This window comes from Rhineura floridana, chromosome 14 (genome assembly GCF_030035675.1).
Source record: "Rhineura floridana isolate rRhiFlo1 chromosome 14, rRhiFlo1.hap2, whole genome shotgun sequence".
In the NCBI taxonomy this organism is placed as follows: Eukaryota; Metazoa; Chordata; class Lepidosauria; order Squamata; family Rhineuridae; genus Rhineura; species Rhineura floridana.
Genome location: NC_084493.1, coordinates 12,515,914 through 12,541,596, shown reverse-complemented (window position 1 = coordinate 12,541,596; position 25,683 = coordinate 12,515,914). Strand labels below are relative to the sequence as shown.

At 39.4% G+C, this 25,683-nt stretch overlaps 1 protein-coding gene and 1 pseudogene across 3 annotated transcripts; both read right to left on the bottom strand.

Moving 5' to 3' along the window:
• Positions 1-1,366: 1,366 nt before the first annotated feature.
• On the bottom strand, positions 1,367-21,561 carry AFG2B (AFG2 AAA ATPase homolog B). Of its 3 annotated transcripts, XM_061595281.1 has the most exons (9): positions 21,419-21,560; positions 11,990-13,106; positions 10,537-10,722; positions 9,468-9,623; positions 8,037-8,246; positions 7,044-7,271; positions 5,870-6,004; positions 3,644-3,769; positions 1,367-2,223 (listed from the first exon to the last, which is right to left on the bottom strand). In XM_061595281.1, the coding sequence occupies exons 2-9, from the start codon at positions 13,061-13,063 to the stop codon at positions 2,077-2,079; spliced, it is 2,262 nt and encodes a 753-aa protein (XP_061451265.1). In that variant the 5' UTR covers positions 13,064-13,106; positions 21,419-21,560; the 3' UTR covers positions 1,367-2,076. The 3 variants fall into 3 exon arrangements, with proteins under 3 accessions (XP_061451265.1, XP_061451267.1, XP_061451266.1); XM_061595283.1 differs by lacking the exon at positions 8,037-8,246 and having other exon boundaries at positions 21,419-21,561; XM_061595282.1 differs by lacking the exon at positions 10,537-10,722.
• A 1,461-nt stretch (positions 21,562-23,022) lies between these two features.
• Positions 23,023-23,130, bottom strand: LOC133370118 (5S ribosomal RNA; annotated as a pseudogene).
• Between the last annotated feature and the right edge of the window lie 2,553 nt (positions 23,131-25,683).

Sequence of the window (25,683 nt, the reverse complement as noted above, 5' to 3'; positions counted from 1 at the left end):
GTGCACCGCCAACATCTGCTCCAAAACAGATCTGGGGCAGAACAGGGAAGGAGAGGAAGTATCTGCTCATGAGACATTTGTTTTAACCTATAAAAAACCTCCCCCTGATATTTGCTTATTTATACTTAACCATCTTGTATGTAGAGAGGCAGGCTGGGTAGTATTATAAAAGGAAAATACTATGCCTTTAGAAGAAAAGACAAATAGTATGTCAATGTTTTTAGCAATGTGTTCCTCAAATTCTTTTTGAGCTTACTTTATTGTCAACTTTACATTTGTATTGGTAGTTTTCGTCCTCATTTGCATCAGACTTCCATTTCTTCAAAAGAAAAGAACTCTTGCCTGTTATAGCTTCCGTGGCTCATCTTGTTAGCCATACATGACTAATAATTATTGATAAACCTAAGCTAATCCTCTTTTAAAGTCATTTAAGTTAGTGGCTGTTTTTACACATTGAGATACTGTAAGTCAACTATGTACTATGTGAAGTACTTCCTTTTGTCTGTTCTGAATCTCAGGCCAACTAGCTTCACTAGATGACCTGGTTCTAGGGATACGAGAGAGGGAGAAAAGCTATCGAGTTTCTTCATATGAGAAATGATTCTGTAAGCCTCAGTTATGTCTCTATGTCCTGCATTTTTTTCTGAGCTCAAAAAAACCCAAACACTCATTCTCTGCCCTTGGATTCACTTTGTCCTTAGTGCAAGTCCATAGACATAACAAGTCAGTTTGAATGTTGTAATCTGTTATTTATTTATTAATTAAATTTATATCCTGCCCTTCCTCCCAGTAGGCACCATTCTTTATTTTCTCCCCAATATCTCTTAGCAAAAAGACATGCCCCAAAATGAAAGAAACTTGCCTTCTGATTACGTTTAGAACATAGAAAGCTGCCTTATACAGAGTCAGACCATTTATCCATTTAGCTCAGTACTGTCTACACTGATTGGGAGCGGCTCTCCAGGATTTCAGAGAGGGGTCTCCCCATCCTACCTGGAGATGCCAGGGATGGAACTTGGACCGTTCTGCATGCAAAGCTGGTGCTCTGCCAATGAGCTATGGCCCCTCCCAGCATCAGGGATTGTAGTTATTTGTTCAAAACAAATGGAGTAACATGCTATCTTGGCATATTTATGTTATATTGAGGGACAGGGACTTCTGCCTCCTCGCCCCCGAAATCACCCCCAAACTGAAAGCCTTTATGTCCCACTTTATCATTTACTCCTTTACCCTTCACCTCATAAACATGCACAGCATTTCACTATAATCTTGTAGTCCTTAGACAGTTGTTAGAGACAAGGGAAAATTATATCAGACAGAAGAAAACTGACAAGCTACATATGAAAGAAAGAAGAAAGACATATACTTTATTACAAACTGGACACCTTTTATTGAATATTATGATAGAAATCAGCTGTATTCTGTTTCAAACACATTTTACTTTATTATGAGAAAATTAAATTGTTTTGTGTTAAAAACAAGAGAGAAATTTGACTGTCATAGACTCTTGGGAGCAATTTTTCATTTTGAAGTATGTTGAATTTAATAGCACTGTGGTCCTGAGTGGTTTGACAGCACTTGTATAATCACTTCAGATCCTGGGCAACACTCAGGGTTAAGTCAAGGGTTGACTTCCCTATTGTCAGCTCTATAACTGCAGTATTGTAACTAAAAATATAGGGTGAATAGACATTCAGTAGACATGTACAATAAACACCACCACGGGACCACTGTGAAAGTACGCTTACAGCCTTTTAGTAATATGTATAATCTTCTCTCTAGTGCCAAACAAAGAGGAAATTGGTCCTGGCAGCCTGACTGGCGCCCATCTGTGATGCCACCAAGAAACCTCTCCTCATCGCACGGGATCCAAGTTCCACTAGAGTCCTAAGAGAATCCCTGGGATGCATATTAGCTATCTTGAACACTTTTGGAGAGGTGATGTAGAAATGTATACAACAGATAAATAAATAACCGCACCGTCTCTCTACTCTTTGCAGATTTCTTGAATTCTTGACCAAGAGTTGGTTATGCCAATGTGCACGACAGTTTCCCCTCTCTTACTTTTCACAAGGATCACTCTTGATTTCTGAACATTTTTTCATAACATTCCAGCTCCTTGCTGGTTATTGACGGTTTTACAATCTCCAATGATTTCTCAAAATGTTTGTGCTTGACAGGTATTGCTTCAACTCTGTTCTCTTGCAGCGCCAGCAAAGCAGCCTAAAGGGGAGGGAGGAGAACAAACCCACCATAAATGAAGTTTATTACTATTATTATCTTTATTTATACCCTGCCCTTTTTCCAAACTGGAACTCAAGGCGGCTTCCAGATAAAAAGTACACATAATTAAGAACATACAAAAATCTGTATGAAAATATAATCAAACTATTGAAATATTAAAACCATTGAACAACCTTTAAAATACTTAAAAGTTTAAAAGCAGAACCATCATTCATTGTGTATGCCACACACGTGGCGAACATCTGTGTTGTGTGTTTTCCATTCTTATATATGATACACACATTTCATGTTCTCACAGCTCTTTCACTTAACAGAATAATATTAAGAGGAATCCTAATATTTGCTATTAGTTCAAACATGACCAGTAAAGAAAATTACGTTATTTCCACACAAACAATCTTGCAATGGAAGGTTTTAAGACTTCTGACATGATCTTATAGGATCTTCTATGATAACAGATGGGAACTCAAATGACTGAGAGCTTCTTCAAGATACATTGCCAACATACATCCCCATGGAAAGTAGCAATCCTCACACTGTTCACAATGTTGTTTCCCACAGCCGTGAAATGCCCAAGGTCATGCCAGAGGTGATTGCACAATACTTAATAAACATGTGATGCAGTGATCAGACAGTCAGAACAGGACTTCAGAGACCCCAAGCAACCTTGTGCCAGTCACTCTTTCAGCCTTACATACCTCACAGAGTTGTTGTGAGGATAAGAAGGGGTGAGAAGAACCATGTGCTACATTGAGCTTCTTGGAGGAAGGATGTAATCAAAATATAGACTAATCTAACCCATGTGCTAGAAGGAAAGATTGTGAAGACACGAGGTGATATCCAGTATCAGGCACGGTAGGAGTAAATCCACTGAAATCAGTGTATTTAAGTTACTTGCCCATTGGTTTCAATGGGCCTATTCTGAGTATGACCTTGATGAATTTCACCCATCATATCTGCCTCTTATGGGTGGTATTCAATGCTAATCCCATTCAGAGTAGACCCATTGAAGTTAATAGACATGATTAATGAACCTATGTTAATTTTAATGAGTCTACTCTGAACAGGACTTTGTTGAATACAACACTCTGAGTGTATCTTAAGGAAGCTTGCTGGCATACTGCATCCTTAGTATTTGATACAAATTAAATTAAGAAGCCACTTAAATTATTCATTTGAAGTCTATAAGGCAAAAATCAATCAAACAGCTATAATATACGATTAACAATTCTAGATTCTATCTCTTTCTTACAAACACAATTGCATTTCAAGTTGAGATTTTACTTCTTTCTCAGTCATACATGAACATTTTCCTCCTTTAGGAAAAATTAGAATATTTCAGAAAATTCTCTATGTTTTACCTTATTTGCCACTGATTAATTAAGAACACAAGCCTTACCTCCTTACAAAGATTCTCAATATCAGCTCCAGAGAACAGATCAGCATGAGCTGCTATATCCTCTAGGGATACATCAGGATCTAGTGGAATTTTTTCTGTGCAGATTTTCAAAACAGAAAGCCTCCCCTAAAGCAGAATGGAAAAGAAAGGTCAGTTAGTTGTATACTCTTGTAAAGGTCTAATGCTATAATCTTGTGCACAATTTCACAAAATCAGGCTCTGCAGAGTTCACAGGAATGTACTTCCAAGTAAACACACATTAATTATTAATTTAATTAATTATTAATTAATTATTAATTTAAAATTGTAAGCCACTTGCCCATACTCAAAGAGGCTCAAAGGTATTTGGGACTTCCCCTGAAGTATAAAAGCACTTGAGGAAATATACAAAGATTAAAACAGTATTTCTCTATAAAGCTACAACAATTACCATCATAGTAATAAAAACCTAATATTAAATCCCTATAAAATATAGTGGAGTAGCACCAATTGATCTCCAGAGGTCCAGTGGAACAAGTAAGCTTAATCATGTTTTTAAAACTTAAGAAAACTGCTTTTATTTGTATCATTTACAATAAATAATACTTCTTGTCTAGAGTCAGACTTCGTACTCTCTTAGGTAACATGCCCTGCAATCTTATGTATGCTAATTTGGAAGCAAATATCACTGTGTCCAATGGGGCTGAACACCTTGCACGTGCGTTTAGTCCTAGAGCTTTAGCACCTGCCTTTATGATGATGTGAAAGTCTGTTTTGGCAACATCCATACTGCCACTAAATAGCGGCGGAGGCTGGTCCACAAGGGCTGCACCAACCACAACATGCTCTCTAGTGATTTTTTTTGGTATGCCAGTAACTTTTGTGGGGTTATTTCAAGGCTGGCTCAACCATACCTGAGAAATGGATTAGAACACAGATGCTGGCAAACTTAAATCTGGCATCTTCCAATTTTTTTTAAAAAAATCCCATAGCTCTTTATTGTTTATCACAGTATTTCATATTTAGTTAATTTACAGTTAAACTGATGCATGCTAGTTTTAAGTATTTTATGTACATCATCTATGGCTCACTTTTTTTTAAATAGCCAGGGACTCTAAAGCAAGCAGGTGGGGGTGGGGGACTGTGAAGCTCCAGATGTTGGTGGACTACAACTCGCATAATTTCTGACCATTGTCCATTCTATGAGAGGCTGATGGGAGTTGGAGTCCCCCCCACTACTGCTTTAAAAGATCTCTGTGCATTGCAAAGAATGCTCAATGCATTTTGGAGTGCACTCTCAATTCACATGGATTGCTATCTAAACCTCCTGCGCCTCTCATGAACTTTATTTTATTTGTATTAAACATTTTAATACCACCATTCATCATACCAGATTTCAGGAAAGGCATATAACAAATACAAAAAGAAGGGGAGGGGGAAAGAGATGTGCAAATAAAACCTTTAAACCCATTTTAAAAGCTTCCAACACTCCCCTACAGCTGTACATTGTAGGGTAAAAACAGTAATGGCAGACAAGTTGCCTATCAGGGACATTTGTCCATCATTATTGATCTTTTTAAAAAAAATCACAAAACCCCTGAAAGGTTTCTAAGGAATCCCTTGGAACACAGTCTGAAATCCAATATTTTACAGCATTAAACTACAACTTGAAAATCCATAGTCTACTCTGAAACAGAAAAGAACAATTAGTTACCAAATGACATACCCTGCCAATTCAGACATAGCACCAAACCACGGGCTGGCATTATGCCCAAACCTATGCTAGCTTACAATACAAACAATGGTTTGCTAAGGACTGCCAAACTAGGATCTCAAAACCATGGCCTGAAGTTGGTTTGTAAACCACTGGCTGCGATTCATGTTGCATCTCAATTTATAGGCTACTGCCAAACCACAGTTAGAGCCACTGTTTTTCCTCACAAGGCAGATGTACCAATGAGCTGGGAGCAAGCTTATGAAGCTGCATGCTGAGCAGATGAAAAATGAAAACAGGCAAACAGCTGTAAACCATGGTTTGCCCGCTTTATGTCTGGACGTTCAAGCTATACTGTAAGTTCTCCACTAAGGTTTTACCCAGGTTTTACATGATCAAATTGAGACTCACTACTATTAAAATGCATTTTCAAGGTATTTTATACCTTGAAATTGAATGCTTGGAAAATCTGAATGCTTGGAATTACCCATTTTCTTGGTTTATTAAAAATCACCTCTGGATTTATGCCATACCTTCTGATCAGGAGGTGGAACATAGATGATCTTATCTAACCGTCCAGGCCGCAACAAAGCATCATCCAACATGTCTGGTCTGTTTGTCGCAGCGACGACAACAACATCTTTGTTAAAAACTTCCTGAAATTCCAACTAATAAGTTGGCATAAATTAAATGGTTAATCAACAATCATTCATACATTTACTTTGTATTTTGCCTGTTCCTCCCAAGTACCCAACCGATATGCTTTAGACATCAAGTCAACTAAGAAAAAAGAATTAGGCTGTGATCCTATGCCTATGTATTGGCAGTAAACCTTGCTGAATCCAACCTGCTTTGGGGTAGACAGATATAGGATTGTACTGTTAGTAACAAAACAGTTTATCCTCCCCTTTCTATGTATAAGATTGTTCAGCGTGATAAGGCTACAAAGCATAGACTGAGAACCTCTAGTCCTCCAGATGTTGTTGAACTACAACTCGCACCATCTTTGACCACTGGCCAAGCAGGCAGGGGCCGGCTGGCCGGCCATTTGTTTCCCAATCCCTGCTATGGGGTACCACAGGAAAGCAAATTTGTTCTAGATACAGAATTCATCAGAATTAAAACTCAGCCTGAGATAACCACTGCTGTAGTTTATGCAGATGACATCTTTTGAAGACATAACAAAACGCAAAGTAAGCAAACCTATCAAAGTCATGCAAGGAAGAGGTTCCAGAGATACCTCTTTGCAATATTTCTTCCATATATTTATCTGTTAAAATCTAACAGGTTTCATTTTGCTAGCATTGGTATTTATTGAATAGTAAGGGAAAACACATTCAAGAATAATAACTTACAGAAACCCAAAAGAAAAAGTTTTCAAAAGAAAAAAAAGAGCTACTTAATATATACAAAATTGGCTTATGAACCTAATACTGTTCCAACAAGTTAATTTGTCCAGCTGCTGCAGTGCTGTGTAATGGGCCAGCCCAGATAATGGCTTGAAATATGCATAAAATGTGCTGAAATCCTTTACATCTGCTTATATTGCTTAGAATATGCTTAAGATTTGTTGAAATGTATGTATAATACGTAAGGCCAAATAGTAAGAAGGAGTAGTTTAAAACTGCCCCCCTTTTTTCTTCCTCCGTCTTCTGACTAAGCAAAATGATTAAAAACAAAGATACTTCAACCTCATTATGAGAATACCTTTTTATCATTTTCTGTTTGTTCTCTACTGTCATTTTCCAGTTCTGCTTTATTTCCTCGTCTTTCAGTTAACTTCAGTCCAATGCCATCCAATTCATTAAGGAGCACAGATAGAACTCGTTCCTGGACACCATGCCCAGTTTTACCAACTGACCGAGATCCCAGGATAGAATCAATTTCATCCAGGAATACTATTGCTGGAGTATTGGTCCTTGCTTGACGAAATACCTTGAAGAAGGAAAAATGAGGGTGGAATCATACAGTATATCCATGAATACACATGATCTTAGTCAAATTGAAAATAAATGAACATTTTGTTCCACATTTTTGATGAAGTCAAAATATTTTTCAAAATTCAAACAAAATGCAAATCATCTTTGTACTTACTGAAGCTACATTTTAGCTACATGAAAGGTCAGCCTTGCCACACCAAGAGACAAATGGAGAAATGACTCAATATAAAAATTTAGCATCAAGTTGCAAAGTACTGTAATTAGCATGGCTTGACTCGTTATGATGTATAAACAATGAGACTGTCGCTCTTAATAAAGTATAGACATAATTATATAGGGCAGTCCTCACTACTAGTCGTACTCAAGGTAGATCCGCTGATGTTAATAGACATGATTGACTTAGGTTCATTAATTTCAATGGGTGTACTACAAGTAGGACTTAGCTGAATACAGCCCATTGTTCAGATGCAACAATATTGGTGTAATAAAGCATAGGTCATTAGACAGAGAATGAATCTTGCATATTCTCTTCTGCTCCGTTCTCTTAGACACTCTAACTGAAAATATCCAGGGTTTATTAAACCACAGCGTCCTGTTACACCTAAACCAGGAAACTATAGTTTAATCTCAGACTTTCCAACCACAATATAAAACCAGGATCTACTGTGGGTTATTAGACCAAGATTGTTAAGTCTGAACCAGCTCATAATGTGTTCCCCTTCCATCCAAAGACAATGGATTTTGAGAATGAAAACCAAACCTGAGACAAAATCTTCTCTGAGTCTCCAACATAAGGTGAGAAGAGGTCAGCACTGCTGACAGACAGAAAGGAACAGTGGCAGCTTGTGGCTGCTGCCTTTACAAGTGTAGTTTTGGCACAACCTGATGGCCCGTATAAAAGGATGCCCTTTGGACGAGCGAGCCCCATTCTAACAAAAGCCTCTGGGAATTTTATGGGCCATTCAATGCTCTGCAAATACATAAAGAAACAGAAACCTCCATTAATTCCTTAGAACATACAAACCAACACACCTTCAGATCACGATGTCACCCCACTGCATTACACTGGAAGCAGGCAGGAGGCCCCAATCTAAAGAGAAACTGCTTCCTGCCAAGCAATCATCAGTTCAGTTTTGAGCCACCTTTAAGCTTTTCACTTACTAAACTTGCACTCTGCTTTGTAAACATGGGAGATTTATTTATTTTTAAACACACACAAAGTACTCTTTATTCTCCACCCCACTGACCCCAGATGGTATAAGGGGGCAACTAAGGCCTGTATAATCAGACATGTGAACACATATTAGTGTTATTGTATATACTACAATGCTTTTCATTTTTGATGGCCACCAACTTGGATGGTTTTAAAAGAGGATTAGATAAATTAATGAAAGATAAGGCTATCAGTGGCTACCAGCCACAACTGCTGTGCTCTTCCTCCATAGTCAGAGCCAGTATGCTTCTGAATATCAGTTGCTGGAAACTGCAGGAGGGGAGAGTACTCTTGCACTCAGCTCCTGCTTGCCGGCTTCCCTTGGGCATCTGGTTAGCCACTGGATGCTGGACTAGATGGGCCACTGGCCTGATCCAACAGGCTGTTCTTATGTTGGGCTAATAACCTCAGCTGCATTCTGCACTGAGCTGCATTGCCTTGTGCTCCTTTTGACAATTCTAATCTGGTCCCAGGTTATGGTCTGAAGGCATATGAGGTCACCAACTTGCTCAAGCTAAGCAGTTGGGGTCTTGATCAATGCGTCTGGCCAGGAAGTCTCTCTCCCCCCTGCCCAAGCTCAAATTGTGTCTCTGCCATATGGAGATACTGAGACTGATCTTCTTTGCAGCTCTGCTCATAAAATATGCGAAGCATTTTGAAGCCAGGATGGGGAACATGTGGTTCTCCAGATGTTCTTGAATTCCAACTCCCACCAGCCCCAGCCAGCATCGCCCAATGGTCAGGATCCTGCAACACCTGGAGGACCACAGGTTCCCTGTCTCTGACTTAAGTGGTCATCTGTATCAAGCTATCATTTTACATGTTATCCTGTCTTACAGGGCTAACATCAGACAGGGACCTGAACTGCACTCCAAGCTCCCTAGTGAGAGAGCTGAAAATGTGATAAAGTAAGAATTGCAGAAATTGAGACTGACGAAGATATAACTTGCCCTTTCAGATGCTTCTCTGTAACTCTACCTGTTTTAACTTTAGCTTCACGTCTTCCAGACCTCCAATCTGATCCCAGGTGACAGGTTTGAAGTCTGTCAGCCCGACTCCGCCTCGAACAGAGGACGGCTGGATCTTTTTCAATGCTTGGTAGAAGTCTGACATACAAACGGTTTTAACTGAATCCTGAAGAAACGCACATAGAAGCAGAAAAATAAAAGGTTGGGTTGCTGTTAATGCCAAAGCCGTGAAGTCACTTACTTGTGAGTAGTCCTGTCAATGAACAGTGAGTTCATATGTCTGGGTTATAATGTCTTACAACACTCTGATTCTACAGAGACGTGCAATTCCGCTAGTATGTAGAGTAGCTCGTGATAGCGCAGCTACAGAGGCCTCCTAGTGGAAGCAACTGTGGCCAGTGGTGGCTGGCAGCCATTAAAGCTGGTAGGGCAAAAGGCAGACTGACCAACATTCGGTGGATCCAAAGCCAATTAATTCTGGTTTCGTCCTCATCCCCTGCTGAGTTCTACAATGGCAACACAGAGACTAAGGAAGAGGCCAGACTGAGGTGTGCCCCACCTACCCTAATGGACCAGCATCCACGGCCACTAGCCGGTTGATACCTCCTTCTTGAGTGTGAATGATGCTATTTGGTAACATGAGTTAATGGCACTCACTGTCTGAACCTAACAAATAGAGGGAACGATGCGTATCGGGCATGTAGAGCTGGGTCAGCGTTGCCAACTCTGTGATGGACAAACAAGTTATTTACAGCCCTCTCACCACCTTTGTCTCTTCTGCATCTCAGCTTTGTGCATTGTTGTTACGCTATCTAGAAATGATGGCTAAAGCCACTGGAGAAGCATTGACGCAGATACGCCATTGCACAGGTGCAACTGACACAAGTCCACAAAGCTGTGATGTTGTGCTGGCCCAACCCAGCAATTCATGCCAACCCACACACGCTTATTTGATGCCAAAACGGGACCAAAAACGGCTGAGCATTTAAAGCAAAGCAGAGCGAAAAGGAAAGTGCAACGATGGACAAAAGCATAATGAATGAAAAGATCTGGGGTTGATGTCTGAAATAGTTTCTTACTGAAGAGGTACGAAAGACAGCCAGCATCGCAGCCTCTCTGCAGAGCGCTGTAAGGTCAGCTCCAACAAAGCCGGTTGTTATTTCTGCCAGTTCAAGCAAATTAACATCGTTTGACACAGGCATGCTAGCAGTAATCAACTGCAGAATAGACCACCTTTGCTTAATGGTTGGGGTCCCAATGATAACCTAAGAAAAAGGACAAAAAAAAAGAAATGTGTGGGCATCTTTCTGTATCCTGACAATTCACAACCACTGGTTTAACCATAAGCGAGTCAGGGCTTATCTGAAGCAAATTTCACTTACTGACTTATTTTGAGTGCCAGGACTAAGTGCTAGATCAGGGACAGATAACCTCCAGCCCTACAGATGCTGCAGGACTCCAACTCCCATCATAGAATCATAGAGTTGGAAGGGGCCTATAAGGCCATTAAGTCCAACCCCCTGCTCAATGCAGGAATCATCCCTTGTTATCGGCCATGCTGACTAGGGCTGATAGGAACTGTACTCCAGCAACATCTCCCCATCCTGTGCTAGATGGTATGAATGAAACTTAAACTCTTGAGCGTATTCTGAATGTTTTTCTACCACCCAAGTAACAGGGGCCACATTTTCAGTTCAGAGGGAATAGCTTCCAAGTGAGCTTGAGATTCAGCACATTCCCATTAAAAAGAACCACTGCACTTGCCTTGATATGACTCTCGCACATATCAGCCCTATTCAAGTATTACTCATGTGAAAGACACTCATGGTTTGAAGAAGTGTGGAGGCGTGTGCACTCCTGGCCCCACCCACAAAGTTGTGTCTCCGGGCTAGCCCCACCCTCCAATGTCCACATGTTGAACACAATATGCGAAGGAACCCCTATGTGTGAGCACCTGGGGGAAATTATTTATCATCCCATTTTCCATCATGCTAGTTGCACACCATGCAACTCTGCGGCAGGACTGCAACTGAACATTTAAATCTGTTTCAATCTTCCTCTTTCAACAAGCCTTTTAAGTAGAAACGTTATTCCAGTCTGCATCTGTTTTGGAATTGCTTTTTAAGGTGTTTTTAAAGCTGTTTTTTAAAAAAAGATGTTTTGTTTTAATATGTTTTTCAAGATGTTTTGTTTTAATATATTTTAAAGTCTGTTTTTAAGATGTTTTAGAGTGTTTTTGTTTGCTGCCGTGGGCTTCTTCTGGGAGGAAGGGCATGATATACATTTAACCATAAATAAATAAACCACTTTCATACTGTTGCCACTTGCAGCGAAATAAGTTTGCGAAATGTGCTCTGAGAATGGGCTAAGTGACAAAAGAATTCTCTCACAGGAACTACTGTTCTACAGTCTTTTGAGGAAAGACAGTAGAAGTCCCAAGTTTTCTGACAGAGTTCCCCCACTCATTTCCCCCAAAGGTGAATCACTAAGCAGCAATCAGAAGTAACAAATTAAGACACAATTTATAATCACCTCACGGTCAATTCTACCTGGCCTTCTCAGGGCAGGGTCTAGGGCATCGGGCCTGTTTGTTGCTGCGACAATCACCATTTCCTGTGCTTCACCAATGCCATCTATAAGAGTTAATAACTGAGCCACCAGTCGATTTTCTGGGGTGTTACTCGAACTGCCCCGCTTCGGGCACAATGAATCAATCTCATCGATAAAGAGAACTGTTGGGCCCTCACTAGACGATTCTCTCGCTTGTTCAAACACTTGTCGCAAGTTTTCCTCACTTTCGCCAGGCCTCGAACCATAGATAACAGGACCGTTGATGCAAAGCAGGCAGGCACCTACTTCCCTGGTGACTGCTTTCACCAGAAGGGTTTTACCCACTCCCGGAGGCCCAACCAAAAGCACTCCTCTGGGAACAGAAAGGCCAAGCTTCTGGAAGGTTTTTGGAAAGCGTAACGGCAAGTCAATCAACTCTTTTAAGGAGTTGCTGGCATCGTCCATTCCGGCCACCAGGAGTTTTGCACCATCCTCTATTAAACGGTTATGCCAGTCTAGTGTGACTGCCTCTTTAATGATTACGTTGGTTTGGAGGGTAATCAAGCCAGCTTCTTCTGTAGTGGCAGGCTCCGTGGACAATATTTCAACGCATGCCACTGGATTGGCCACTATTGGGCTGAAGGTAACAACGTGTTGATGGGCAATGCAGGCCTTTCTCAGTAGCTCTTTGACCACTTCCTGCTGCATGGCTTGAGGAATGGATTTTTTCAAGGCACGGTTTTTAAAGACAACTTTAACAGTCACTCTTTTTAGCTTGCAACAGGGCAGCAGCTTTAAGTGGTCCATGGTCACAGTGAGATTTTGGAGCTGGCTCTCCTTTAAACCCCGAGTTCTGCATTTCAGATCAACCTGCAAGTAGCCATCAGCCAGATCATGCCTAGGCCAGGCAGTACACAGACAGCTGCCGGCGGGTAGGGTGATCCTAACCGGGGAGCCCAGCGTGGCGCCCAGGGCAGAGAAAGCAGCAGGCCCCAGTCGGCACCTCTGGGTGCTTTCATCTTCTGGATCCTGTGGCAGCAGCTTTAACGAAGCCATCTTCAGAGTCGCTGGGTCACAAATTATATATATGGACGTTTCTCTGAACAGTGTAGAATATGGAAACAAAACAAAATAAACAGCAGGTTTTAGTAAGGGGGAGAGAAATGTCAGGGGGAGGAGCAAAGTTTGTAGCAAGGTTGAAAGTTCTTGGATGCATTCAAAATTAAATTATGAGACAGCAGGATATTTGAAAAGCCGTTCTGCGATAATTTCATATGTATAATTCACCTGAAAAATAAAGACATTCCTGAATCACGGAATAAGGAGGAGTCTGCCTTCCCTGAATGATGTAACTAACATAGGTATGGGGAACCTCAGGCTAAGGGTCTAAATGCGGCCCTCTACACCTCTCTATGGCCCTCAAGACTCTCCACAGCCCACACTCCTCACCAGCCCGCATTTGCATCCTCCCCGAGTGCTTTTGCCAGGCTAGGATGCATCCTTGAACTCTGATCATGCTTCCTTCTTGCCAGGATGGATGGACAGAGAAGGAGGTGTGAGCGTGTGTAGAAGCAAGCCTACTGTACAAAAGTAAATTTAACATTCATTGCTCTGAGCCTCTTTTACTTCCGGCCCTGCCCACCACTGGCATGTGGCCCCTGGAAGATTGCCTATATGGGAATGTGGCCCTTAGGCTGAAAAAAAATTCCTCACCTCTGATCTAACATAAGAGGAGCCCTTACTGGACCAGAACAAAGGCCTATGTCCCATTTCCACCAGCAGCCAACTAGATGCCTCTGGGAGGCCCACCAGCAGAGAAGAGGCATGGCTGGGAAGAGTGTGTATAAGATATATTTTCAATGAATTGTAGGCATTTTGAATACATTTATTAATGTTTTGTATGGGCTTGTTAATGGCATAATGAATGGCACAATAAAAAAAGCGGATAACAGAAAAATCAACCCATTTGAAATGAGGTGTTGGAGGAGAGCTTTGCGCGTACCATGGACTGCGAAAAAGACAAATAATTGGGTGTTAGAGCAAATTAAAGCAGAACTATCATTAGACACTAAAATGATGAAACTGAGGTTATACTTTGGACACATCATGAGAAGACACGATTCACTAGAAAAGACAGTAATTCTGGGAAAAACGAAGGGAGTAGAAAAAGAGGAAGGCCAAACAAGAGATGGACTGATCCACAGACCTGTACAAGATCTGAAGAGGGTGGGACTTCCGGGAAGTGGTGCTGGCTGGTGGTTGTCTCTGAGGGAGCTCTGCCTCAGAGGAAGCTTTTTTCAGGTTAAAAGCCAGCCAAGAGGAATCTTGGACTGGCTTAAATGTTCTCCAAGGTATAGGAGAACCGATCAGATCTTCCACAAGACTTCGTTGAGCTGTCGGCGGCTGGAATTGATCAGGAAATTCCTGAGATAAGAAGGCAAGCCGATCGGCTGAAGACGGAGTCAGGAATTCCACGCAAGCTGAACTGGAATAAAGCGAAGCGTTTTTTCTTCTCTCAAAAAAAAAACGTTCTTAACCAGCGAGCCCACTTCTGCCTAAACCTTATCATTCGGCTTAAATTACTGCAATAAAAGGGATTTGTTTATGAATCAGCAATTGAGAAACCTGGGTGAGTCATACTTTTTCTCTTTTAAATATAATTAAGGAAGAAAGAAAATATAAACAACTTATATACTTTTTTTACGACAAAAAGCTGGCTTGAATTTGGACTTTTAAAGTTTAAAAACGGATGAGAGGTAATTATTATATTTTGGACTATTTTTCTCTTTGGACTATTTCTTGTTGGATGAATCCGCTGCTCGTATATGCTACTAATTGTTTAGTCTTGGCAACCAGAATTGTTTTGCATTCTTGGAAGCAGATAAGGACTGTGTTGTGCTGGCTGGATTTCAATAATAGGCCTGGAATATTAACTCTTCTTTTTGGTGGAGGGAAAAAAAAGAAAAGAAATAGACTGCCCTTAGGTTCTGAAACAGTGATTAATATTAGAAATTAAAGGCCTCTTTTTGAAAATGACAACTAAAAAAACAACCAAGGCCCAGGGGCGAAGAGGTTCTATTGATACACAGGAAGAGGATATACCCCCAGAAATGTTTCAAAAAATAATGGAAGGGATTAATGCTATAAAACAGGAAATGAAACAGGAAATGAAAACTGAATTGACAGATATAAAAGACTATATTAAAACACAAGTGGATGAGATTAAAGGGACAATTGGGCAAATAAAGGAAGATGCAAAAAATACTAAAGAAAAGGTACAAACCTTGGAGAATAGAACAGATATACCAAATCTGGAACTAGAAAAAAATTTGGACTATTTAGCTGTGACTGAAATGAGAAATAAAGAGCATTGTTTGAGATTCCGTGCAATCCCTGAGGAAACAGGTGAAGACATTAGAGATAAAATTGTTAATGCTTTAGTAAAATTTCTGGACTTGAATGAAGATAGGATGGAATTTGAAATAGACAAAGTTTATAGAATTAACTCCAGATATGCAACAATGAAAAAAATTCCAAGAGATGTGCTTGTTCATTTCGTAAAGAAGACGACCAGAGATATGGTTTTACAGCAACACTTTAAATATACCTTTAAAATTGATGGTAAGGAAATACTGGTGATGAAGGAAATTCCTATTAGACTTTTACGTAAGAGAAAAGAATATGCTTTCCTTACAGAAAAACTTAAGCAATGCAAAATTCAATTTAGGTGGGACGTTCCAGAAGGAGTGATTTTTACATTCAGACAACAGAAATACAGACTGAATACTGTTCAAAAAGCAAGGGACTTCTTGAGAAAAGCTTCAAAAGATATGGAAGAAGATAAACTCAAAGATATGGATATAGTTCCTGGGAAACAAAGTCAACAAGGATATGCAGAGGAGGGGAAGGAAGATGATGGATCAAAAGGAGCATCAGGCAAATTTTAAAATACACGCTTAATGATGGATTACAAATACCTAACTTGGAATATAAATGGAGCCAACACGGCGCAGAAGAGAAAGAAAGTGTTTCATTATTTGAAAAAATTAAAATTGGATATAATTTGTCTACAAGAAACTCATATTCAGAAGAAAGATTCCAAATATTTGATTTGTAAAAATTTGGGTGAAGAATTTATTTCAGCTGGACCAAAAAAAAAAAATGGAGTTGTTCTCTATATTAACCCACAATTGCTTCCTAAATTGGTATTATTGGACGATAGTGGTAGATTTGTGGGGGTTGAAATTACTTTACAAGGTACAAACATTTTGATAGTGGGTATTTATGCCCCCAATGAAGATAAAACAAGGTTTTATACAGGACTTATGGAAAAATTGTCAGAGTTTTCATATGAGCATTGGTGTGTCATGGGTGACTGGAATGGGGTAATCTCACCAAAAATTGATAGGCTTTCTGAAAAAAATATCAAAGAGACACAAGGTAAATTACCGAAGATTTGTTTTGAACTCATGGAACATTTAGAATTGGTGGATACCTGGAGATATATAAATGATAACGCAAAGGAATTTACTTATTTTTCAGAAAGACATAAAACATTTTCGAGGATTGATATGATTTGGATGTCAAAAATTTTAGCGAAGGATATTTTTAAAATGGATATATTACCAAAAACTTTTTCGGACCACAATCCTGTGATATTAACTTTAAAAAAAAAAAATCTTGGATTTAGATGGAGACTAAATGAATCTTTATTACAGAATGATAAAGTAGTACAAGAATGTAAGAAGAAATTAAAGGAGTTCTTTGAATATAATTTATATAAAGGAACAAGTGAAAATATTGTTTGGGATACGAGTAAGGCATTTATGAGGGGATACTTTATTAAATGTAATTCTGAATTTAAAAAAAAGAAACAACAGAAAATGCAATTAATTTTGGAAGAAATAAAACAAAAAGAGGAAGAATTGAAAAAGAATCCAGCTAAAGTTTCTATTGTAAATCAAATTAAAATGTTACAGAAGCAAGTATCAATGTTGACAGTTAGAGAAATTGAAAGGAAATTAAATTTTGCTAAACAAAGGACTTTTGAATTTGCAAATAAACCTGGGAAATGGTTAGCATATAAATTAAGAAAAGAACGTCAAAAAAATATTATTTTAAAGATACAAGAAGGAGATGAGACGCTGACAGATAATGTAAAAATCAAAAAGATTTTTCATCAATATTACTCAACATTGTATAAGTGTCAAGAAATTCCATCTGAAAAAATAGAAGAGTATTTATCTAAACAGAATTTGCCGAAAATTACAGATTTTCAGAGACAAGTTATTAATGGCCCTATTACGTCAAGAGAGATATCTGAAGCTATAAATAAAATTAAATTAGGAAAGGCGCCAGGACCAGATGGGCTATCTGCAATGTATTATAAATGTTTGGAGGAAGAACTCTTGCTACCCTTACAGTCTACAATGAATTCTATTTTGCAAGAGGGAAAGATACCGGATAGTTGGAAAAATGCTAATATAACATTAATACCTAAAGAGGACCAAGATTTAACTAAAACAAAAAATTATCGGCCAATATCTCTACTGAATAATGACTATAAAATTTTTACAATGATTTTGGCTGAAAGATTGAAAATAATATTGCAACAATTTATTCAGGAAGATCAATCAGGGTTTTTACCTAAAAGACAATTACGTGACAACGTCAGGAATGTTTTGAATGTGTTGGAATATTTAGAACAACGAAATGATAAACAAGCAGCTTTGATTTTTTTAGATGCTGAAAAAGCATTTGATAATTTGAATTGGAAATTTATGTTCCAGGTTTTGGAGCAAATGGATTTTGGAGACAACTTTATAAAATGGATCAGATCGATTTATACATCACAGAAGGCCCAGATAATTGTTAATGGAGACTTAACGGATTCATGTGAAATACAAAAGGGTACAAGACAGGGATGTCCATTATCTCCCCTTTTATTTATTCTGGTTTTAGAAGTGCTGCTTAGAGATATAAGGCAAGATAAAAGGATTTCGGGATTAAAAATAAAAAAAGAAGAATATAAATTGAGAGCATTTGCTGATGATTTGATAATTGTACTAGAAAACCCTTTGGAAGGAATTCATATATTGATGGATAAATTAAAAGAATTTGGACCGTTAGCAGGATTTAAGATCAACAATCAAAAAACAAAGATGTTGGTGAAAAATTTAACTTTAAGGGAACAGAAAGAGTTAATGGACAAGACAGATTTTACAATAGAAAAAAAGTTGAAATATCTAGGCATCATCATGACAAATAAAAACTCAAAGCTGTTTCATAATAATTACGAAAAATTATGGACAGAGATTAAGAAAGACTTGCTAAGATGGGATAAACTACAACTGTCATTAATGGGTAGAATATCTGTGATAAAAATGAATGTATTACCGAGAATGATGTTTTTGTTTCAAACAATACCTGTAATATCCTCTGATTTACCTTTTAAACAATGGCAAAAAGATATTTCTAAATTTGTATGGCAAGGAAAAAAACCAAGAGTTAAATTTAAATTACTTCAAGACGCTAAAGAAAGAGGAGGACTGGGATTACCAAATTTGAGACTTTATTTTGCTGCCTGCTGTTTAGTCTGGATAAAGGAATGGATCTTATTGAGGAATAAAAGACTATTGGATTTGGAGGGCCACAATCTGAAGTGGGGATGGCATGGATATCTATGGTATGACAAAGTAAAAGTAAACGTAGACTTTAACAATCATTTTATAAGACGTTCTCTGTTGAAAATATGGAATAGATACAAACCAAGGTTTTATTCGAAAATACCATTATGTGTCTCAAGTCAAGAAGCGTTTTATAGAAGAGAAATGTCTGGAAAAGAGAAATGGTTAACTTATCAAGAACTATTAGAAAATGTACATGGAGAATACACAATGAAAGAGAGAGAACAATTGATAAAGGAAGGATATAGTTTTCATTGGTTTGCCTATTTACAATTGTTAGAAAGATATAAAATGGACAAGAAAATGTATGGGTTTGAAATAAGTAAATCTGATTTTGAAATAGGTTTGTATACAAATGATGAAAACATAATTGCAAAAATGTATAAACTTTTATTGAAAATGGATATGGAGGAAGAACAAGTAAAAGAGTGCATGGTAAAGTGGGCAAAAAATTTTGGTCATAACATACAAATGGATCAATGGGAAAATATGTGGAAAAAAGGCTTGAAATTTACATTATGTTATAATCTTAAAGAAAATTTTTATAAAATGATGTACCGTTGGTACATGACTCCAGAAAAGCTGTCAAAAATGTATAGTAATGTCTCTAATGTTTGTTGGAAATGTAAACAACAAGAAGGATCTTTTTATCATATGTGGTGGTCATGTAAAAAGGCGAAATTATTCTGGGCACAGATAGGTAGGAAGATGCAAAAAATTTTAAAGATAAATATTCAGTCAAAACCAGAATTTTTTTTACTGGGTTTTATGGATAAACAAATAGAAAAGAAATATGGAAGAATATTATTATATATGATTACGGCAGCAAGATTATTATATGCACAAAAGTGGAAAATGGAATTAATACCAACAATGGAAGAATGGCTACTGAAATTAATGGACTTAGTAGAAATGGATAAATTGACGTGTTTACTTAGAGAAAAATCGACAGATACATTCCTTAAGGATTGGAAGCCTCTCTTAGACTTTTTGTCGAAAGATCAAAATAAAATGATGATACTGGGATTTGATGATTAATTAAGACAGCTTATGGAGAAAAGGGATTCTGTATGTACATATTAAGGGACAGGTTTGATGTATATTATATACTTATAGCTGATCTGTGACAAATCGGAAGTCAACCATTTTATTTTTATTTTTTGTTGTAGTATTGTTATGTTTTTTCTTACTTTGTTTTGTTTGTTTTTTGGAAAAATTTGAATAAAAACTATATAAAAAAAAAAAAAAAAAAAAAGATCTGAAGAGGGTGGTTTATAACAGATGCTACCGGAGGTTGCTGATTCATAGGGTTGCCATAAGTCGTAATTGACTTGAAGGCACATAACAACAACAACATGTTTTTAAATAGGTTGTTATGCTACTTGGAGACCTTTAGGTAACAAGCAACTGACAAGTCTAATAAATAAGAATAATAAAAACAATAATTTACCAGTTGTATTATTGGTTGGGAATTAAAAGCACATATACACCATTGTGTGTGTGAAGATCATGCCAGTGTCTATTTATAGAGTCTGTGCTTTTCCTGCACAGACAGCAGCGCTCACTTTGAATGTGGGCTCTGTCTCCAAAACCTGCTCTGCCAAAACCAACTTCCCAAATGTGAACAGTTTGCCTTTAGGCAGGTGCAGTATACCTTCCTCCTATCATTAGTGACTGCAAGTTGCCACAATTTGGGGGCGAGAGGCCACAATTTTTAGGCAGCCTTCAGCATCAGCGCACCTCTTGTTAGAAGTTGAGCTAGTGCTCGACCCAGCCAGTAGTCAGGAAGGCCCTATAGCTCTGCGGTAGAATGCATGCTTTGGACACAAAAGGAACCAAGTTCAATCCCAGGCATCTCTGATTAAAAGGAGTAGGAATCAGGTGACGGGAAGGACCTCTGCCGCCCTGGGCCCCAGGACAGTTGCTGCCAGTCAGAGTAGACAGTACTGGGCTAGGTGCAGAAATAGTCTGAATCAGGGATAATGCAGCTTCCTTTACCCTATCTTCCAACACACCTACTCCAGTTCCAAAGACAAAACTTTAAGGCACAGGTACAAAAGAAAATCAAATGCAGATGACATCAGGCATTCCAAACCATACACAAACCACACAGCCACAATAGTCTCACTTCTAAAAGCATGGGCACCTGCAGGATTTCTTCCGGTTTTGGGGGTGATGGTGGTGGTAAGTAAATATTCCAAACATAAGAGAACGGTGGAAGCAGGCTAGTTGCTCATTAAACGAATGAGAACGGTTTGCTTCATATCTCAGATCCTATAAATACTAGAAATTTATTTTTTAAAAAAAATGAAAACTGGAAATTAGGATTCTTTGAGGGGGGGGAAGGCAATTTCCCAGCCCCATGTGAACTAAAAGTATTATCAATCAACCCCCTTCCACTTCTACTATATCTCTGTCCAATCCATTATTGCCGCCAGAGTCCCACTAACGCCGCGTACACCTTTAAAGCAGCTATAGTTTAAGAATCCTGGGAACTGTAGTTTTATCCCTCACAAAGCTAGTTTCCAGAACCCTTAAACTATAGTTCCCAGGATTTTTTGGGGGGGGGGCGGAGGAAATGTGTTTTGGATGTGCTTTAAAGGCATAGCGTGTATGCACCCTAACTGGGGGATCCTAGACGTGTCTGCTCAGAAACAAGCCCCACTGAGTTCAATGCAGGTTACTCCTGGGAAAGTGGGTATAGCACCGCAGCCTAAAAACTCACCACGCATCAGAGCTTCATCTGGGACGTGACGTCAAACATCTTCTTTGCAGGCAGGAAAGGCAAACGAAAAGCGCTTCTCCGAAGGAGCGGCTTGCCTGTCGTGCAACTGCACTAACTGGCTAGCAGCCCCGCCAATCAAGCCAAAAGTTCTTCAGGCCGACCCTTTGATTGAGTCGCTTTTCCTCTGGTCCAATCGGAAGCGGATATTGGGTGGCGTATACCCAATCAGACGCTCAACCAGAGAAGGGAAGCTGGCATTGAGGGAAGAGGAACGTTCTGATTTGACGTAGTGTCGAGAAGGGTGGAGCATCATTGCAGAAAGGAAAGTCTGTCTTATTTGATGTAGGAGAAGCACGTGTGAGCTGCTTGGGTTGGGGAGATCGGAGAGGTTTTGTGCGAAATAGGCACTTACGAGGGAGTAAGGTCTATTGGACGCAATGGGGCTTCGTAAACATCGCTAGGACTGTGGTGCACATGAGTTAATTGATTTTGCAGTGCAAACCTAACCGTCTTCTCAGAACAAGTCCTATTCACTACAATGGGACTTTCTCTATTAGGTTAGGATTGCAGCCCTATAAATAGAAAAAATACTATTGAAATAATAAGAATCTCTCGTGTCTTTTTCTTTACACTGTAAGCTTCTTGGGGCGGTGACCCGTGGTCTCTTTCTTTGCAAAGCCCTATATACACTGGTCGATTACATTATATTATTGTTGATAGACGGGCATACCAAAGCTATTGTTGGTCTCGATGCTTTTTCTGGTAGTCGTGTGAGACAACGTGCTCTGACACCCATGCACAGTAAAACAATAGGGCTGGATTTGTAGGGGACGGTAAAGAAAAAGAGGGGGGTGTTTTTGTCATCGCACGGCTACAGTGGTTGGGAGATGAAGGGATAATTTCTTACTTTGGTTACTAGAGGGCAGCCACGAGCTTGCTTCATTTTCTCAAAGCACATGTCTTGGTGCAGAAAGGCTCTTCAGGGATCTTTTAGCTGAGCTGAGCTTCAGAGACAGAGCGTACAATTTACATAAAGAAGGTTCAACCTCCAGTGAAAAGGATCTCCATTAGCAGGTCTGGAGAGCAAAATGAGCATGATAATAATTCAGAGAGGCCAACGCACCGTAGGGTAAAACACACATGCCAGACGTTTGGAGACACACACCGTGTATAGGAGTTTATATTGCTAATGCTCGAACTCTCCAAGCAGGATAGGTGAGCTGGAGTGCTTGACCGTAGAAGATGGCATAGATTGAGTGTGCATCATGGAAACCTGGTGGAATGGAGAGAACCAGTGAGACATGGTTATCTCTGGATACAAATTCTAGGAAGGAGAGGGAAGGGCGTAACGAAGGTGATGTCGCTTTGCAAAGTCCAACAAACAAAAAATCCCAGTAGGGGCAGATTTGTCCATGGAATTGCTGTGGGTTGGTGATAACTGGGCCCCAAGAGTAATTTAGTATTAGGAACATGCTGTTGTTATATGCCTTCAAGTCGATTACGACTTATGGCAACCCTATGAATCTTCTTTTAAAAAATATATATATTCATAGGGTTTTCATGGTAAGAGGCATTCAGAGGCTGTTTACCATTGCCTTACTCTAAGCCTACAGCACCCGGTATTCCCAGGCAGTCTCCCATCGAAGTACTAACCAGGCCTGTCCCTGCTTAGCTGATGAGATCAGGCGTGATCAGGGTAGTATGGCGTAGGCAGGAACATGCTACCGTCTCACTAACCAAAATGTGGAGGGTGATCTTGAGATGGAGAATAAAATCAAGGAGGCATCCAAAAGAAGTGCTGTATTAAAAAATGACTTCAGTTCCCCTCAGATAGACAACCCTCATACCCACAATCACTGGCTGCTCTTTAGAACATGCCAAGTGGTTGACACATGGATGCAATTCCTAGTGTATATATAAGTAAGGGGTATTCTGGGATTGTCCTACCCAGCCACCACAAATCTTTCTGGGCTGATCTGTGCCCACAATTGAGGGAGGGGTAGTTGGCTCCATGCTGTGGTAACCACAGGGGCATCTGCAGTAGAACCATCTTGATCCGAGAGGAGAGAAGAGAAGAAGCCATAACAGATTCTTCTTAAACAAGCTGTCTTTCCCATTTTATTGTAACAAAAAATCATTATTATTGTTGTAATAATTTTATGGAAACTGCTTTGTGAGGTCCACCTGAAAAGTGGTATATAAATGCAATAAATAAATAATGTAAGGGGTTGTGAGCATGGAGTCACTGAAGTACATACAATGTTTGGATTTATAAAAAAAATAGTTTTCAAATGATTTTCTGTGGTTGATTACAGTTTGTATAGATAAAAAAGTAATAAAAACATGTTTTGTGTTAAAAAAAACACAACACGGCAAAGCAGCTCTTGGGGTGTGTGTGCTGTATTTGTTTATTTATTGCATTTATATCCCACCTTTCCTCTAAGAAGCTGAAGGTGGCGTGCATGGGTCTACTCTCTCTATATTATCATCGCAACAACCCTGTGAGGTATATTAGGCTAAGAGTTGATGCCTGGCCCAAAGTCACCCAGTGGGCTTTATGGCTGAGTAGGGATTTGAACTCTGGTCTCCCAGATCCTAGTCCAACCCTCTAACCACTACACCACATTGGCATCTTTGCTAGAATTTGCCCAAAGGAAGTATATTGTGAAGGTAAGAATGCCAACTTAAAAAGATTCACAAGTCTTGCAGTTGGTATCACCCATACAGATGGCCTTTCTAGATCAGATCAAATCTCCATTTAGTCTTTCATTCTGTTTCCAAAACCAGCCAGCAGATGTCTCTGGGAACCTCACAAGTATGAAGATGATAGCTACTCTTTGTTGCTTGTGTCTTATTTTAACAGGTATACTGCCTCTGAATTTGGAAATTCAGGCCTCTCATAGCCAATATATTTTGGTAGATCCACCCTGCTTGAATTTGTGGAATTATTAAAAGCAATGACGGCTGCAGTCCTATACACACATACCTGTGAGTAAGGCCCATGAAACTGAGAATGGGTCTTATTTCTGAATAGACAAGGATAGGATTGTGCTGTTATGCTAGTGATGACAATCCACCTATTTTTTTCATCAGTAATTTATTATTATTTATTATTAAATTTATATCCCACTCTTTCTTCCCAAGATATATATTTTGTGGGTGTTCTTAATACCCACCAGATGGCAGCTAAACATCAGTGATGAATATTTGTTTCTTCTGAGAAGAGTGATTTTACAGGGGGTAGTTTCTACTGAAGAAACAAAATCTAATCCAGTATTCCTCTTGCTGCTTTGCGTGTCTCTCAAACCAGCCTATATAATATAGTAAATGTTGTGGTTATATTCAGGATCTCCACCATTTCTGCTTCTCCTCTCCACAACCTTTTTTTTTTTTTGCGGGGAGGGACACTGTTAGGCTTCCTCCAGATGACCTTTTTATCCAGCATTCATCCTGACTTGAATGGGGCGGACGTGGTCTTTATATGTCTTCCCATTTATCATTTGTCCATTCCACACTTTTTGGTGTATTTCCCCTTCACTCCAGCAAAAAGTCTGTTTGTTTTTAAAGTGGATTTGTTGCACTAGAGTAACAAGAGTGCTTTAATCCGCTGTAATTGCACAAACCTAAGGGTACCTTCAGACATCTTTTTCATTGTCAGTTCCTGATGATTTGTGCTAATGATGGTATCAGGGCAGTGATGCACGCTCCTGCTTTCAATACAACGTGTGCCTGCAAAACTTTAAGGGCAAGACATGGTGCTTTGGTGCATGTCCTATAGCTTATTGCTCAAGTCCTATAACTTTTTTATACCACAAATATTTGGGGGGGGCACGGTTGTCCCATTTTTTGTTGTGCTATAGTGGCAGAGTGCCCCTCCAGATAGCAATAATGTGGTAACACTGAGGAAGCATTGCAGAACAACTAATAACGCAGAATGATCTGTGGATGGTCCAGTCTAAATCTACCACTAATGCACGATTGCGTCAATGACATGTTGCAGAATACGCCCGCAAAGATATCCACCACTTTGGAAAGGCCTACATTTCCCAGTACCTCAGTGGCAGAGCATCTGCTTTGCATGCAGAAGGTCCCAGGTCTGACCCGCAGCATCTTTAAGTAGGGCTGAGAGGGGCTCCTGTCTGAAACTCTGGAGATGCCCTTCCTAGATGGTACCACTATAGACCAAGGATAGCCAACACAGGGCCCTCTCAATGTTGTGGACTACAATTCCCATCAGCTCTAGCCAACCCCATGCCTAATGGTCA

What these genes read in the sequence shown, in the direction of transcription:
- AFG2B (XM_061595281.1), bottom strand. Translation starts at nt 13,063, where the DNA reads ATGGCTTCGTTAAAGCTGCTGCCACAGGATCCAGAAGATGAAAGCACC. An exon ending in CTGTCTTTCGTACCTCTTCA is followed by an intron (nt 9,624 to 10,536) that starts GTAAGAAACTAT and finishes GCGTTTCTTCAG; the next exon opens with GATTCAGTTAAAACCGTTTG. An exon ending in TTGAGAATCTTTGTAAGGAG is followed by an intron (nt 2,224 to 3,643) that starts GTAAGGCTTGTG and finishes CCTCCCCTTTAG; the next exon opens with GCTGCTTTGCTGGCGCTGCA.